The sequence below is a fragment of the Solanum dulcamara genome, chromosome 8, assembly GCF_947179165.1.
Source record: "Solanum dulcamara chromosome 8, daSolDulc1.2, whole genome shotgun sequence".
Lineage (NCBI taxonomy): Eukaryota > Viridiplantae > Streptophyta > Magnoliopsida > Solanales > Solanaceae > Solanum > Solanum dulcamara.
Window position 1 is genome coordinate 65,903,606 of NC_077244.1, and position 18,482 is coordinate 65,922,087.

At 35.9% G+C, this 18,482-nt stretch overlaps 1 protein-coding gene and 1 pseudogene across 1 annotated transcript; both read right to left on the reverse strand.

The window, feature by feature from the left end:
* Positions 1-888: 888 nt before the first annotated feature.
* On the reverse strand, positions 889-14,227 carry LOC129901295 (uncharacterized). Its single transcript, XM_055976434.1, has 3 exons — positions 14,115-14,227; positions 1,361-1,537; positions 889-1,270 (listed from the first exon to the last, which is right to left on the reverse strand). Exons 2-3 carry the CDS (start codon positions 1,532-1,534, stop codon positions 1,178-1,180), a joined length of 267 nt encoding a protein of 88 aa, XP_055832409.1. The 5' UTR covers positions 1,535-1,537; positions 14,115-14,227; the 3' UTR covers positions 889-1,177.
* A 1,762-nt stretch (positions 14,228-15,989) lies between these two features.
* Positions 15,990-18,124, reverse strand: LOC129901759 (transmembrane 9 superfamily member 11-like; annotated as a pseudogene).
* Positions 18,125-18,482: the final 358 nt, after the last annotated feature.

Below are 18,482 nucleotides of genomic sequence, written 5' to 3' on the forward strand. Positions count from 1 at the left end.
TCAATGTCTTTAAATATTTTTTTTAATAAGTGTGCATTACCTGACAAATTCAATTAATATGAAATAGTTATCAAGTTATCGACCCCAAAAGTGCATAAATGGATTCTTACCAAGTTCTTTCCATCCACTTTTCCCATCCAACAAAAGGAAAACTCACATGCAAGAATGTTACAGCGGTCACTTTCAAATTTTCCAATGAATAGTATACTTGAAGTTATAGTAAAAGAAATCAAATGGCGTATCCAAAGCACAATCTACAGGTTCACATGAAACAATAATTTTTTAAATGAAGGTAGAAGAAAGTCATGGCAGGTATTAAAACAATGTGTCATGCTTATGTTGAATTATAAGTAATTTTTTTGTCCTTAATAGCCTCCTAAGCTAGCATCTACCCTACCTACATCATTGGATATAATGAACGTATTTTCCGTCAAAGAAAATGACCTCAGGGTCACTTTTGTTCTTGTCAATTTTTTCTCTCCCCCACATTTAGAAATTCTTAATTAATGTTACTGTTTTTCAAGTAATGTTTTGGTGGGAAATGGATTTAAATTATTTAACACTAGGAGTTTACAGAAACTAAGTACTCTAGAAAAGGTTACTTTCATCACTGAGCTAACTGATGAGAAGAAAAGCTCCAAATTAGGCAACAATTGTCATGAGGATTACTGATCAGGAGTCTAACTCGTGACACTGTCATTCGAAACGTAATAAAGATAGCAGACTCAAAAAATTCAGAAGGTAGTATAAGTACTGTATTCAGAAATATATTCTTTGAGAACTCCATCATCCAAGCCCGGAGCAAACCCTCCGATGATATCTCTATATACGCATGTAACTAGAGAATGTAGCATAGAGTATGGACCAAAGCTAAAGCAAAAAGGGTGATAACAGAAAAGGAAGAGCTCAAACCATAAAAACAAAGGATCCAACAATCACTTTAGAGATTGATCAAGTTATAGTAATGCCCCTTTACTTGTCTAAACATGTCTAATGAGTGGTAAAACCAGTAGATCCAAAAGCAGCAAGACTTCTGAGGCAAGAGCATCTCAAATTGTTGTTTATTGATACATGTGGATAGCACGATAAAACTTGATGTGGGAAGTGGCTTTAGACCACATACACGTTTTGACCCTCCACAATCTCACCCTCCCGAAGTCTTTCTACATAGGGAATTTTACTCAGATACAACAGTTTGGAGAGGAAGTGAGCTCTCAACCTCCTTTGCTTCAGCATTTCTTTCAGCAACAATTTTAGACATCCCAAACATCTGAAGGCATAACCACAGCTATTAATAATAAATAATAATGTCTTATTAAGAAAGGAATAATCCGTAATGCTATTTTGAATTGGAACTAACCTTATTGATGGTCTTCTTAAAGCATGATTTGTGTTCATCCATTGAGGCATGTATAAACTCATCAATATGATCCTTCACATCCTCCAAAAATGTGGCACTTTCAGACTTCTTTTTTCGGCATGATGATGCAACAGCAGGTGATGTTTGCTCAAGCGGACTCTTCTCAGTTGACATGTTCTGCTTATGTTATAAATAATGAGAAATTTATACCATGATATAAACAACTAAGTAGAGTGCAGAACTGTGCCAGAAGTTGTTATGACGGAAGGACGCAAACCCGAAAAAAAAAAAAAATAACACCAAATTTAACGTCGAAAAACCCTTCAAATCGAAGGTAACAACCATGGGATCTTCGAAATCCGAATTGCTCCACTATAACAATAAGAGGGTTACAAATATTCTCCTAAATGGTTACACAACAATTGCCAAGCAAAGGAGAAGCAATAGCTACACCAACAAAAGTAATAGGAAGAAAACCACCCAAAACAGAGCTACTGTTCGGGACCTAAAACAGGATGTTTCTAACCACCAAATCCGATCTTCACAGTTCAAATTAAACACTAAGATGTTAGGAACAAACACTCAGTAAAAATTTCAGCCCGATCCAACGGTTAATGAATCGGAAAACGCAATTTGAAGGTTGCTGATCGGAGAGGCAAAACTGTTGCGGAAAATACTCTTTTCTTCTCTCTTCTCTCTTGTTGAAAGCTCTCTCAAAAACCTCTCTTATGTGCCTAATGTCTCTCATAGACACTACCAATGAACAATTTTCATAATTCTCTCAAATCATCCTATTTATAGAGTGGTACTTTTTCCTAAAGCCAAAACCAACTCCAAATATGATTATAATTCCAATCCTTTTCCAAATAGAATTAGCAACCAAATTAGGAGAATTATTCCAATCCTTTTCCAAATAGAATTGGCAACCAAATTAGGAAAATTATTTCAATCCTTTTACAAATAGGATTAAGCCATGAGCCTTTGGCTGGAACATGGGTCATAGCCCAACAAACTCCCCCTCCAGCCAAGGGGCCAAATGGGCTTCAAGCGGAGGAACTCTTGACAAGCTTCATGTCTACCGCTGTTGTACAAAACTCTTTGTTTTTCTGCGATCACCACTTTAATAAGCATATCTGAAGGATTTTCATGAGTGTGTATCTTCTCAACCTCAAATAATTTCTCTTCCACGACCATTCTGATCCAATGATACTTTCTACTAATATGCTTGGACTTACAATGAAAGGTGGAGTGCTTGGTGAGATAAATAGCACTCTGATTATCACAGAATACGACGAACCTTGACTGCTCAAAGTCAAGATCTTTCATAAATTCATTCATCCAAAGTAATTCTTTGGTTCCTTTAGTGATAGCAATATATTCGGCTTCTGTGGTGGATAGAGCTATGCACTTCTGTAGTCTAGATTGTCAGGAAATAGCTCCCCCTGCAAAAGTGATCAAATAACCAGAAGTGGATTTTGAATTGTCAAGATTGCCTCCCAAATCAGAGTCTGTGTAGCATACAAGTTGAGGCTTGCCACTACCAAAGCACAACTCCATATCTAAAGTGCCCTTCAAATATCTTAGTATCCATTTCACTGCATTCCAGTGTTCTTTTCCATGATTAGAAAGAAATCTGCTAACAGTACCAACAACATGTGCAATATCTGGTCTGGTGCAAACCATAGCATACATCAAACTACCAACTGCAGAAGAGTATGGAATACATGACATCTCATTCTTCTCTTCATTAGTAGATGGACTCTGGATCGTACTCAACTTAAAATGTTTAGCAAGAGGAGTACTAACCACTTTTGCTTCTGTCATATTGAATCTCTTGAGTACCTTCTCAATGTACTGCTTTTGGGATAATGATAACTCCTTCTTCTTTCTGTCTCGATGAATTTGTATGCCTAAAATTTTCTTTGTTGGCCCCAAGTCCTTCATTGCAAATGATTTGCTCAACTCTTTCTTAAGGGATACAATTCTAGATTTATTTCTGCCAACAATCAGCATATCATCCACATAAAGTAGTAAGATAATAAAATCATCATCAGAGAACTTCTGAAAGAATACACAATGATCTGAAGAAGTTTTCTTGTATCTTTAATTTTCGATGACAGATTCAAACTTTAAGTACCACTGCTTTGGAGCTTGTTTCAAGTCGTACAAGTTTTTTCTCAATTTGCAGACATAGTTTTCTTTTCCTTTAACCACGAAACCTTCAGGCTGCTCCATGTAAATTTCTTCTTCTAAATCACTATGTAGAAAAGCAGTCTTGACATCCATCTGCTCAACCTCTAAATCTAGACTTGCAGCTAAGCCTAGAACCATGCGAATAGAAGACATTTTCACAACAGGAGAGAAAATTTCATCAAAGTCAACACCCTTTCTCTAGCCAAAGCCTTTGACAACTAACCTCGCTTTATATCTAGGTGCAGATGTATGTTGCTCTTACTTTACTCTGAAGATCCATTTATTTGTCAAAGCTTTCTTACCTTTAGGTAACTCCACTAACTCAAATGTGCCATTCTCATGAAGTGACTTCATCTCATCTTCCATGGCTTCTATCCACTTATCTCTATGAGTATCTACCATGACTTCATCATAATCTTCAGGTTCTCCCATGTCAGTCAAAAGCATATACTCATTAGGAGAATAACGTGTTGACTTTAGCTTCTCCCTAGTAGATCTTCTACAAGAGGTTTCTGGAGCATCTGGAGTAGTCATTTGAATATGAGTGAGTGGATGATCAATCATAACATCATTACTAGGAGCACCTTCAAGTTCTACACTTTGATGATCATTCTGATCTTGATCCCCATCAACATTTGTATCTTGGATTCCTTCATGTGCAAAAGATGTGTCAGTACTAGGAACTGGATCAACATCAACGAAGCTCTCATCAATCTGAGAATCTGTTTTCTCAGTCTTGTTAATATCTTCAATTGTTTGGTCTTCAAAGAACACAGCATCACGACTTCTGATAAGCTTCTTATCAATCGGATCATAAAAGCGATATCCAAACTCATCTTGACCATAACCAATGAAGATGCACTGCTTTATTTTAACATCCAGTTTTGATCTCTCATCTTTTGGAACATGCACACAAGCTTTACACCAAAGACTTTCAAGTGATCATAGGAGACATCCTTTGCAAACCAAACTCTGTTTGGAACATCACCATCCAAAACAACAGTGGGAGACAAATTGATAACATAAGCAACAGTGTTAAGTGCTTCCGCCCAAAAGGAATTTGGAAGTTTAGCCTCTGAAAGCACACATCTAACTCTCTCAACAAGAGTTCTATTCATCCTTTCTGCCAAGCCATTCAATTGAGGCGTCTTGGGAGGAGTCTTCTGATGACGAATTCCTTGTGCTTTGCAGTAGTTGTCAAAGGGACCAATATACTCACCATCATTGTCAGTGCGAATACATTTTAATTTCTTTCCAATTTGTCTCTCAGATAAGGCTTGAAACTCCTTAAACACATCAAGTAGTTGTCTCTCAGATAAGGCTTGAAACTCCTTAAACACATCAAGTACTTGATCTTTGAATTTTAAAGGATATACCCACAACTTGCGAGAATGATCATCAATAAAAGTTGCAAAGTAAAGTGCACCACCTTTTGATTTTACTTTAAAATGACCACACAGGTCAGAGTGTACTAGCTCTAGTAGTTCAGACTTTTTGAAGGAGGATGACTGTGAAAAGAAACTCTTTTCTGTTTCCCAGCTAAGCAATGAACACACCTTTTCACCTTTGCTTGTTTCACACCAGCAAACAAATTCTTCTTAGCCAAACATGTGATCCCCCTCTCGCTTAATATGACTGAGTCTCTTGTGCCATAATTCTGACAAAGTCTCACTTTCTACCAAATTTATAGAGTCCCCAAGAATTGATCCTTGTGTCACGTATAAATTTGAATGCTTTCTTTCGCGAGCTACAATTAATGAGCCTTTGGTGAGCTTCCATTGGCCATTGAACAAGTCATTCTGGTAGCCATCATCATCTAGTTGTTCTACAGAGATCAAATTCAAAGGAATGTCTGGAGCGTGCTTGACATTCTAAAGGACTAACGTTGTACCAAGATTGGTCTTCAAAAAAACCGTGCCAACACCAAGCACCTTAACCTCACCAGCATTACCCATCTTTAACACACCGGAATTAACAAGAATATAAGATGAAAAGAAGTCTTTCCTTGGTGTGACATGCGATGTAGCTCCGGAATCTACTATCCAACTTATATCTTGAGATACAAAATTGATGACGTTTTTATCACAAGCAAAGAGAAGGTCATCTCAGACAACAACAACAACATTGTCTCCATTATTTTCTTCTTTCTTTCCTTCTCTAAGGTCTTGCTTCAACTTATTGCAAAATCTTTTAATATGTCCTTTCTTTCCACAATGATGACATGAAACATTTTGATACTTGAATCTTGACTTACTTCTACTTTTTCCTCTACTTCTTGAACCTCTTGTTTTATCTCTCCCTCGATCTTCTGTAAAGAGAACGTCTGAATGTGAGGATGTGCCTTGAGATCTTCTTCTGACTTCTTCATTCAACACACCACTTTTTGCATATTCCATAGTAACCTTACCACCGGGAGCAGAATTTGTTAAAGAAACTCGAAGAGTTTCCCAAGAATCTGGTAGAGATTAAGAAGCCAAAGCCCTTGTACTTCATCATCAAAATTGACACTCATTCCTGACAACTGATCAAGAACACCTTGAAAATCATTTATGTGATCAAAAATAGCACTGCCCTCTTTGTATTTAAAGGTCATCAATTGCTTTAGCAAAAATAACTTGTTATTGCCAGTTTTTGAAGCGTAAAGTGTCTCCAACTTTTGCCACAATGTTCTAGCATGTGTCTCATTCACAATATGGTTGCGAACATTATCTTCAACCCATTGCCTTATATATCCACATACTTGTTGGTGCTCAAAATCCCAATTTTCATCTGTCACATTCTCGGGTTTATGAGCAGCAAAAACGGGAAGATGCATATTTTTCACGAACAGTAAATCTTTCATCTTGCTCTTCCATATGTTGTAGTTACTACCATTTAAACACACCATCTTGCTCATATTACCCTCCATCAAAAAATCCTTGATAGACAACCAAAGCTCTGATACCACTTATTATGATGCAAGGACGTAAATCCAAAAATAGAGAAAATAAATAACACCAAATTTAACGTCGAAAAACCCTTCAAATCGAAGGTAACAACCATGGGATCTTCGAAATCCAAATTGCTCCACTATAATAATAAGAGGGTTACAAATATTCTCCTAAATGGTTACACAACAATTGCCAAGCAAAGGAGAAGCAATAGCTACACCAACAAAAGTAATAGGAAGAAAACCACCCAAAACAAAGCTACTGTTCGGGACCTAAAACAGGATGTTTCTGACCTCCAAATCCGATCTTCACTGTTAAAATTAAACACTAAGATGTTAGGAACACCCAATAAAAATTTCAGCCCAATCCAACAGTTAATGAATCAGAAAATGCAATTTGAAGGTTGCTGATCGGAGAGGCAAAACTGTTGCGGAAAATACTCTTTTCTTCTCTCTTCTCTCTTGTTGAAAGCTCTCTCAAAAACCTCTCTTATGTGCCTAATGTCTCTCAAAGACACTACCAATGAGCAATTTTCATTATTCTCTCAAATCATCCTATTTATAAAGTGGTACTTTTTTCTAAAGTCAAAACCAACTCCAAATAGGATTATAATTCCAATCCTTTTCCAAATAGAATTGGCAACCAAATTAGGAGAATTATTCCAATCCTTTTCCAAATAGAATTGGCAACCAAATTAGGAAAATTATTTCAATCCTTTTACAAATAGGATTAAGCCATGGGCCTTTGGCTGGAACATGGGTCATAGCCCAACAGAAGTAATGTTCTGGCTCCGTCCTCTTGCACAATAAGGCTATGCACCAAGTGTTTTAGTGCATTAACTATGTTCCTCTTCCGAGAGAAGGAGAAAATCTTAGATATAAACTTAGCAGGGTATGTCTGAAAATGTTAGCTACACTGAGTCCCATGTCATACTCCGATCAAGAAATCAGCAGTCCTTGTTTATGTAGATGAATGACTTGTTTATGTAGATGAATGACTTCCAACAACATACCTAGTGTAATCGCACAAGTGGGGTTTGCAAATGATAAAATGTATTCAGACCTTATCTCTACCTTTGAGGGTAAAGAGAATGTTTCTGATAGACCCTCGGCTCAAAAAACAAGGTTATTTGAAAAAAATAGCAAAAAGAAAAATAAATGACAGCAAAATGTCAAAATACAAAGCAAAATGGAGCAACAAAAAGCAAAATAACATTAAAGAAAAAGAAACTACGCGACTACTAAATACTAAAAGAGGTATGAGGCTGACCCCTACCTCTCTCACCTTAAACGGGCGACCACACTCGCTAACTTCTAACCTTCTACCCTAATCATTAACCTTCATACCTTCTACCCTAATCATTAACATCCATACCTTCCTATCTAGGGTCATGTCCACAATAAGCTGAAGCTATGTCATATCTTGTCTAATCACTTCCTCCAAAAAAAATTCACCCTACCTTTGCCTCTACCTAGGAATGTTCACAATTTGGATAAAAATCGATCCAAACCGAAAATCCGAACCAAACCGAAGAAATAAACTGATTTTAATTTAGTTTGGTTTGGTTTTGGTTTTACATTTTTAAAAACCATTAATATTTGGTTTGATTTTGGTTTTGTTCAAAAAAACTGAATCGAGCCGACAAATTATATACATATTTTTTATAATTATATACGTTGATTTGTAAATATCTAAGTGCGGTCAGATATGATTTTGTAAGATTTAAATTGATCCGATAAAATCATATCTGATATACTATTAAATAGCTTAGGATAATAGATCAAATAAAATCATCCCTTGATTCTCAAATCTCCTAGAATCAAGGGATCTGATTGCTTGTTAGTTTATTTTTCGTACTATAAATTTGTATCTATATAGATGAATAAAGTGTACAATTTTGGTACGACAACTTACATAGTATCAGAGCAAGGTTATTCTTACTAAAACAACATTGACTGGCTACGTCACCCAGCGGCATCAATAGAAACCCAGAGTTCTACTAACAAAGTTCTGATAGAGACAACAATGAAGCCGTGGTGTGATTTTTGCAAAAAAATACGGGCACACTCGTAAGACTTGCTGGAAAATCCATGAGAAGCCGTCTAGCTGGAACAAAAAAAGGGCAGACAACCATGGCAGCCATGCCTTTCAGTGTACCAATGAAGAACCAGGGCTGCTGATCTTCTCTAGAAATGCCACCATTCACTAAGGAACAAGTAGAGCTCGTGCACAAATTCTTCCAAGTCCTCCAAACCAGTAAATCTGATCCTTCTACTCCCTCTTATTCTTTTTCCCAAACAGGCAATGTACCATCCGGTTTTGTGAGTACAGATTCAACTGGTGTAAGTCCTTGGATCATAGATTCAGGAGATAGTGATCACATGACATCGAATTCTCATTTTCCTTTGTTGTTGATCATTCCTTTTCAACAATTGCTGGAAAAAGGACAGTTAAACTAACCCCTCTTTTGACTCTTTTTGATGTCCTTCATGTTCCAAAATTGTCTCATAATCTTTTGTCCATCAGCAAATTGACTCAAAACCTTAATTGTCATGCTATCTTTGACTCTATTTCATGCGTATTTCAGGACAAGGACTCAGGAAGGATGATTGGCAATGCTTGAGAGTCTGAAGGTCTCTATTTTCTTGAAGACGGGGACAGTTCAGTAAATTTTAGTTAAGCTTGTTTGAACTCTGTTCAAGTTGATAATAAATTCATGTTATGGCACTATAGACTTGGTCATCCTAGTTTTCATTATTTGAAACTCCTGTTACGTAAGTTGTTTATGAATAAAAGTACATCCTCTTTCCAATGTGAATTTTGTGAAATGGCTAAACACAGACGTTCATCTTTTTCTTCCCAAAAATATCATGCCACAAAACCCTTTAAGTTAATCCATAGTGATGTTTGGGGACCTTCTAGGGTAGCAACTGTACATGAAAAAAGGTGGTTTGTGAGTTTCATAGATGATCACACTAGACTAACTTGGGTGTACCTATTGAAAGATAAAAGTGAGGTAAAACATATGTTTGAGGCTTTTTATGTTATGGCCGAGACACAATTTCATGAGAAGATTCAAATATTTCGGAGTGATAATGGGAGAGAGTATTTTAATGACCAGCTAGGCAATTTTTTCACTTCCAAGGGAATAGTGCACCAAAGTTCATGTCCTGATACACCCCAACAAAATAGAGTAGCGGAGAGAAAAAATAGGCATCTTATGGAGGTAACTAGAGCCTTAACATTCACAAGTGGAGTCCCTAAATTTCTTTGGGGAGAAGGTCTTTTGACATCCACCTATCTTATCAATAGGATGCCTTCCCGTGTTCTAGGTTTTAAAACCCCTTTCAGTATGTTCAAGACATACTTCCCTACTTCTAGATTGACAACTGATCTATCTTTGAGAGTCTTTGGGTGTAGTGTATTTGTTCATGTCTGTGATCATAATAGGAGTAAACTTGATCCACGTGCTAAAAAATGTGTTTTTTTTGCTATGCCCCTAGTCAAAAGGGATATAAGTGTTATGACCCAAATATTAGGAAGGTTATTGTCACAATGGATGTCACCTTTTTTGAATCTCAATTAATTTTTGGAACTCATCTTCAGGCGGAGAAACATAAAGAAGATTCAATCGATAGTAAGGATTCTCGCGACCTCACAAGTGAGAAACGAAAGGATTCAGGTTTTATGATAGATACAGGAAATCGTACTTTTGGTAATAACAACCTAGATAAGGTAAGGGATCCCAACTTAAATAATGAAATAAGAATAGAGCCTTTTCATGATACAATTAATGACAAGGACAGGGAACAAACAAAGGAATTACAGGATTACATGAGAAGAAACCGGAATCAAGAAAAAGAGACTAAGGACTATCATCAGAACCAAATGTCCACTCAGCAAGATCTTACTGATATACAAGGTAATTCTCTAGAACCTAATTCTAATTTGCCCCTTATTACTTTAGACCTTGATCTTCCAATTGCCAAACGTAAAGGGGTAAGAAAAGTCACAAACCATCCCATGTCAAATTTTGTGTCATATAGAAACTTTTCCCCTTCCTCTATAGCTTTTCTTTCTCAATTTTCTGAAATGGAGATACTGAGAAATATGCAATATGCCTTGAATGTTCCCAAGTGGGAAAGAGGCAATTCTAGAGGAGATGAATGCTCTTGAGAGAAATGAAACTTGGGAAATGGTGGAACTACCACGTGGAAAGAAAACAGTGGGCTACAAATGGGTGTTCACCATCAAATTTAAATCAGATGGGTCCCTGAAGAGGTATAAGGCACGTTTGGTAGCAAAAGGGTTCACTCAGACCTATGGGATTGACTATCTTGAGACATTTGCTCCAGTTGCCAAGTTGAATTCAATAAGGATTCTTCTGACCATTGTTGCCAATCTTGATTGGCCCCTTCAACAACTAGACGTGAAGAATGCATTCTTGAACGGAAAACTCGAAGAAGAAGTCTACCTGAATCCTCCTTCAGGTTTTGAAGAAAGGTATGGAACTAGAGTGTGCAAGCTAAAGAAATCTCTCTATGAGCTCAAACAATCTCCAAGAGCTTGGTTTGAGAGGTTTACTCAGTTTGTAAAAAAACAAGGGTACACTCAAGGGCAAGCAGATCATACCATGTTCATTCAACACTCACTTAAGGGAAAGACAACTATCCTTATAGTGTGTGTCGATGATATCATACTTACAGGAGATGACTTGCCCGAAATGAAGAATTTAAAAAAATAGCTGGCCTCGGAGTTCGAGATCAAATATTTGGGTCAGTTGAAATATTTTCTTGGCATGAAAGTAGCAAGATAAAAAGAAGGTATTATGGTGTCACAAAGGAAGTATGTACTAGATCTTCTAAAAGAGACAGGGATGAGTGGTTGTCCAGCTGAAACACCTATTGATCCGAATATAAAATTCGGAAACAAAGAAGAAAATTTAGTTGACCAAAGTCAATATCAGAGACTAGTAGGGAAGTTGATTTACTTGTCACACACTCGACCTGATATAGCTTTTGTTATAAGCTTAGTGAGTCAATTTATGCACTCTCCGAAAGAAGAGCACCAAGAAGCGGTCTACACAATTCTAAGATATCTATAAAGTTCACCAGGCAAAGGATTGTTTTTCAAAAAGGGTCAACATAGGGGCATTGTAAGTTTTACAGATGCAGATTGGGCAGGTTCTACTATTGATAGGTCTACATCAGGATATTGTACTTTTATTTGGGGAAATCTCGTGACTTGGAGGAGTAAAAAGCAGAATGTTATAGCCCGTAGCAGTGCTGAAGCTAAATACCGATCTATGGCCCATGGGATCTGTGAAATGATTTGGCTAAAGAAGATGATGGAAGAACAGAAAAATCCGTTTGCATTACCAATAAAGTTGTACTGTGACAACAAAGCCGCCATAAGTATTGCTCACAATCCAGTTCAACATGACAGAATAAAGCATGTTGAAGTGGATAGGCACTTCATAAAAGAGAAGATTGAAGAAGGAAATGTGTGCATGCCTTTCATCCCAACAAATCACCAAATTGCGCATATTTTCACAAAAGGTTTGTTTAAACCAAAGTTTGAAATTCTTGTAAGCAAGTTGGGCATGACAAATATTTACATGCCAACTTGAGGGGGAGTGTTGATTTGTAAATATCAAAGTGTGATCGATATGATTTTGTAAGATTTAAATTGATCCGATAAAATCATATCTGATATGCTATTAAATAGCTTAGGATATTAGATCAAATAAAATCATCCCTTGATTCTCAAATCTCCTAGAATCAAGGGATCTGATTGCTAGTTAGTTTATTTTTTGTACTATAAATTTGTATCTATATGGATGAATAGAAGTGTACAATTTTGGTACCACACTTACAATATATATAATTTTATTTTTATGACCAATTTTAAGTATCTTATATATGTTTTCATTAAAATTTTATTTAAGAAATCAAAAAGACAAAAACAAAAGGTTAGCAAAAGGGCCAATTTTTTTATAATTATATATACATATTGGATAAACTAATTGTTGATAAAATAAGTTGACAAACACGAAGACAATTGTATTAGTTGCTTAAGATGAATGGTGTTTTGCAAGACTAAATGGCAGTATGGAGTTAAACATATTTTGAATTATAATATAAGAATTACAAGATCCAAAATGGAACGAAGACCATTCATTTCTTTTTGAATGAATTGTTGTCTTCTTTTCTCTTTTGAATAAATCATTTTTTTCTACTTTGGTGTATGGTTAATAATAGAACAATTGAACCAAAACTGATAACAACCAAATTGATTAGGTTTGGTTTAGATAATTTAATAACCCATTAAATTGGTTTGGTTTTGACCAATAATCGACCCAAATTGACCTGTGAACACCCCTACCTTTCCTAACTCCAGCTACAGTCAACCTCTTACACCTCCTAACTGGCGCATTAGTGCACTTTTTCATCCCTTGCCCAAACCATCTCAATCTCGCTTCCCTCTTGTCCATTCACGGATTCCACTCTTACCTTATCTCGTATAACTTCAAACCCCTAATGCAGCCCATCAAGACCGAAAAGTGTTCTGAGTCACCTCTCACTATTCTAACTTGGATCATAGCTCCGTCGTACATGTCCATAATTGCCCTAATGTAAGTCACTTGTACATGAAAGACTTTTGTAGTCGACCGACCCGGCATGAATCCGAATTGATTTTTGGATATAGACACACCCTTTCTCCTCTTCATCTAACGAATAACCCCCTTAGCCTCCATAATTTGTATGCACCCACAACACCTAAAATCTCATGACTCAGAGTACTCCAACTCCTCCAACAATAGTTGATGAACAACTTATTCTATCAAAATCAATAGTTGCTCACAGTTAAAATTTGAATGGAAACAATAAGGATAAAGTAGCAGAAGGGATGTATACCAAACGTGAATACCATAATAAACAAAAAGTCGATACCAACACAACACGCATAGCACAAAGCTTACTAGATTATCACGATCCTGATATTGCATTGATAAGGATACAAGAAGCAGTACTGGGGAATCATCCCTGCTGTGTATGGTGATATTCTGAAGGCACACCCACTTGACAACCGAAAGCAATAAGAAAACACAGCATAAACTTGCTGGAAACTGAACATCTTGTAGCAACTTGCAAACTATTTGGAAAATGGACCATGGCAATCTATGTTTATAGAAGAGGTGTTTTGGAGAAGAAGGAAAGCACAATGAAGTACTCGTAGCAAAATAAGAGTTCCCCTTGAAATATATGATCAGTTGTGAAGGTAATTTAGGTAACAGCTCAGAATTTTTTTTCTTGTAAACTAAGCTGCTAAAACGCAAAACGTTAGATCCAAGCATCACAGAGAACTTTCTTCAAACACGTTATATGCATAAGAGCTACTATCAACATAGAATCAATCACTCAACAGCAAACCCCAAACGAACAAAGAGCGTACGTATAGATATCAACAATACGCATATTTTCATACTATATATTTCATCAAAAATTAAGACTGTCTTGAAGTTTCCTAAGTTTAACAGGAAGCATTAAAAGAAACAAAAATGCGGTAATCATCTTTAGACTAATAAGAAATAATGGGAAGAAGGGTAAAAGAAGGAGGATTCTGATTACCAGAGAGACTCAGCTGAAGAAAACCAGAGGCCTGAAATCAGATAACCAAAGTATACAAAGGATCAAAGACTTAACAGAGTAGTACTATTTATTTCATCCTAATTTGGAGTTTTTTTTTTTATCACTTATTTTATTGAAATAAGAATATACATACACGTTTGTCCAATGTACAAAAAATAAATACTCCAAAAAATTGAAATAATATTTGTACATGATTTCAAATACTAGTGTTTTATTATTTCCTTTTGAAATAGAAAATATAAAATTTGAAAAACAATTTGTTAAAATTTTCACTCACAAAATTTAAATAGCATTTTCATGTTGAAATACATTTGTAACTTTCAAATACTACCTTTTTTTTCAATCAAACTTCAAATATTGCCTTCTTTTATTTTCAAATGTCAAACGTTTCATATCGAAATGCCTACTTAGCTTACCACTTGTCAGGGGTGGTTTACAGGTTTAGGATTCTAACTTTCTAAGTTATTGGAATCCATATATAAAATAATATATGCATATTAAATGAATTTCTTAAGATAGATATAGAGTTTGTATCAAGATTATTGAGTTTGACTGAATCTTTACTCATGACTCTAGCTTCGTCCCTACCACTCGTATTGATAGGAAATCAACATGCATGATATATATATATATTTGATGTTCAAGTTAAAGTAAAATCTAAAACATTATCACACTTTCAAAATTAAGATGAAGTTTTTTCAAAAAAAATTGTAATTATAGAGAAAAATGAACAGTAAAAATCAGATCATATTTATAGGTAGAAAAAGACTCATGCTTGGATCACCCTACAATAACCTTGACAAAAATTGACAAGTGTTCTCAATATTGAAGCTTGAAAAAATAATTATTGATTTTCCTCGTCTTTCGTTTGGTATTTTAATGATTGTCAACCTATGTTACTACAGTGATCTCAAATGATTCGCGTGTTAGTGTTTTAGACCTTTTAACTAATGTACAAATATAAAACTATAGTTCAATTTTTTTTAGTGATTCTCATCTTTACCTATATATCATTTGAGAAGTTATAAGGATATATATACTTGCCTTTAGGCAAGATAGTAAGAAATGTTTTCTAGATTGTTCAAAGTTTGATTCGATACAAGTCATACTAATGATTTCTAACAACTATCAATGTTTTAACAATATAATCTCTGAATGCAGATATCTCATAAGAGAGTTGCAGGTCACAGCTATTAGGCACATTTTCAGAAAAGAAAATCAGGTGGCGGACAGTTTAGCTAAAGAGGGAGCGAGGCGCCCATTTTTGAAAGAAACAAGCTTATTGGAAGTTTCACCGGTGTGTGCCATAAATTTTTTTGAGGCAGACACTCTAGGAACTACTTATACTAGGCGTATTAAAGCATGTAATTTTCACAATTTAGGCCAAATAACGGCCCCTAACTATGTATCAGTACACTCCGAAAACACTTTGCAATACTCTCTGTAGAGTAATATAATTTCTCGTATTACCCAAAAAAAATAATCTTACCAAACATTAAGGCATAGTTTATAACTTAAATAGCAATATTGTAACTCCACCTATGTTTGATATCTGATGAAAGAAAAGAGTTGCAATAAGAATGACGAGCATGTAGATACTCGTAGAAGTAAATTGAAATTGGGTGACCTTCTGCTATCCCAATATCGTTAATACACTTCATACACACATTAAAACTTTCTCAGAAACTATCTTATTTCCTTTCAAATGTATGAAACATCATAACAAATTTGAAATATTTTGAAAAAAGTACTATAAAAGCTAGCAATATTTGCAAGTGGTTAACATTAGTCTCCACCTGATCTTCATGTTATCATCAATAGCATGGAAAATGTTACTCCAACAGGTCACCTTCTTCAATCTATTTTCACGGAAGAGAAGAGACGATGCACAAAGAAAAGAGACGTCAAGAAGCCTATAGCACCCGTTGCTAGCATTACAGCAAGCGCCATTAAAAGCGAGTAGCCTAAGTAGAGCATAGCCGAGACAGGTCCACTGAGGCTCTTGAGATCGAAAACAAGATAGTTGACGGAGTAGAAGAATATGTAGATTGCAACTGAGCCAGAAGCGAAGAATGATTTCCACCACCATCTCCAATCTTCCATACAAAGATGCATATAAGTCAGGACCAAAGACACTTCAGCACAAACGACCACTAGCAGGATCAATACTACCAACAGAAACCCGAAAACATAGTAAACACGCCCTAGCCATATGCTAGACATGATGAAGAAGAGTTCAATAAACAGAGTTCCAAATGGCAGAGTTCCTGCTCCAATTACCAACACCCAAGTAGGAAATCTGTTTGATGGGATTTCGCGAGGAATTTGATTGCTACGACAAGGGTACTCGAGGTGCGGAGCCTTTGTACCAATGAATCCACCTATGAGTGTAAGAGGCATAGAGATGCAAAACCACAACAACAACAGAACAATATATGTAGTGAAAGGAATTGCGCCAGTGCTATGACTTCCCCATAAGAGGAAATTCAAAACAGTTAGTATAAGAAATGCAACTCCAGGGCCAAAACAAGAAACTCTCCAGGAAATTGAAAGCCATCCATTAGTATTACCAGCATTCAGTGTTTTCATAAGCCAAACAGCAACATAGCCAGCAATAATACCTAAGAACATGTAGAATAAAAGCATGCCAGTAATAAGCGTGCCTCGAGAGGCTGGAGACATAAATCCAATAGCCGCAAATAGTATTGTCACGACTGCCATTCCTAAAATACGACATCCATCAGCAACCATCATACTGAGGAGTTCTGAATTCTCCGGAACCCTGAATACATCGCCAACAACAAGCTTCCATCCTGATAACTCCTCGTTTATCTGAGCCTGAGCCTCTTTGTCAAGCTCCTCGTAACGAGCTAAATCTCTTCGAATTGTCCTCAAGAAAATAATCAGAACTATCCCTGCTAAGAATGTAATAACCATCATGGAATTAAGAATCGAAAACCAATGAACTTTTGCACCTTCCATCTTCAAATATGCATCCCATCTTGATGGCCACTTAATGTCGCTCTCCACAAAATTGACCTCATAACTAAATACCAATGGCTTGCCTTCCTGGATCACCCCGGCGACAGTAGCTGGTTCACATTTAATAGGTGCTGTATACTTATCGTATCGTTTTAGATTCTTAAGCAAATCTATATTATGCTGAAAACTGCAGGGGACAACTTCAAATCCAACAACCATGTAAGCCGGTGTGTCTGTAACAGAATTATCGTCCGTTGTAATTAACTCAACACCATCTCCAGCCCCAATCACACCAGGCATAGTATTAGTCTTCTCATACTTATGAACCAACACAGTGAATTTCAAATGGTTGAACACATAATACACATCCTTAACCTTAATACCAACCGGATAACCCGTCCACCTAAGAAAGAATCCATCTTTGTTCATATACCGAATAGCAGGGAGATTATCAAGATTCAGATTAACTTGATACATCTCATCAATCCGTTCTTTCAAAACTTTGGATTCATCAACTGACAATGCATTTGTTTGACACAAAAATAACTCGCTTTCATTTACGTGCATTTTAAATCTATAAGGAGAGTTCTCAATTCTGTCTCCCATGAGAAGCTCACCTAAGTTTTCAGCACTCTCTTTGACACCTTCTAAAGGTTTACAAAAAGGTAAACTGTAATATCCATAAGGTAATTCTGTATCAATGGAGGTCAAGGAATTTACTTTGACAGATAATTGATCACCTACATAATGTTTGTGTGGGAAACTACCAGGTAGATAAAATCCACTGGCAAATTGAAGAAAAAAGGTACAAAACAATAGACAGTTCATTAATTTATCTGAGAAATCCATCGATCCACAAGTTTTGGATGAATTCTTAGAGATCTGAAAGATGAAAAAGATATAATTGAGCCAAAAAAAAAAGAAGAAGAAGAAGAAGATCTTGAAGAATTTTTTTCTTTTTGAAAACAATGCATGAAAGCATAGAATGTGTGAGATTCAATATACATGCACAGCACAAGTGGATTTGGTCTATTTTGTTAGTGAATGATGAGAAAAAGGTGGAAATTTGTTACAAACTATTTATATGTTTGTGTTGTATGTTGGATTTGGTCCGAGGTATGTCTTTTCATCATATGCTAAATCTTATATTATCAAGGATTGTTTTTTTAAAATTTTTATATTGACTATGACGTCTGGACTAATTTGCAGTCCCCTTCACTAATTTAATAGTGTATTTATTATTTTTCACCAGCTTAAGTATTGGTAATATAACCACCAAACTTGTGCAGAATGAAAGAAATTATAGATTTTGTCTCAGTTGAGATTTAAATCTAATATCTCACTATTTTCCTTGTAACTTAATTG

Excerpts from the sequence above, each read along its gene's own strand:
- LOC129901295 (XM_055976434.1), bottom strand. The coding sequence starts at position 1,534 with ATGTCAACTGAGAAGAGTCCGCTTGAGCAAACATCACCTGCTGTTGCA. Across the intron at positions 1,271-1,360 it reads TTAAGAAGACCATCAATAAG|ATGTTTGGGATGTCTAAAAT; the intron begins GTTAGTTCCAAT and ends TTATGCCTTCAG.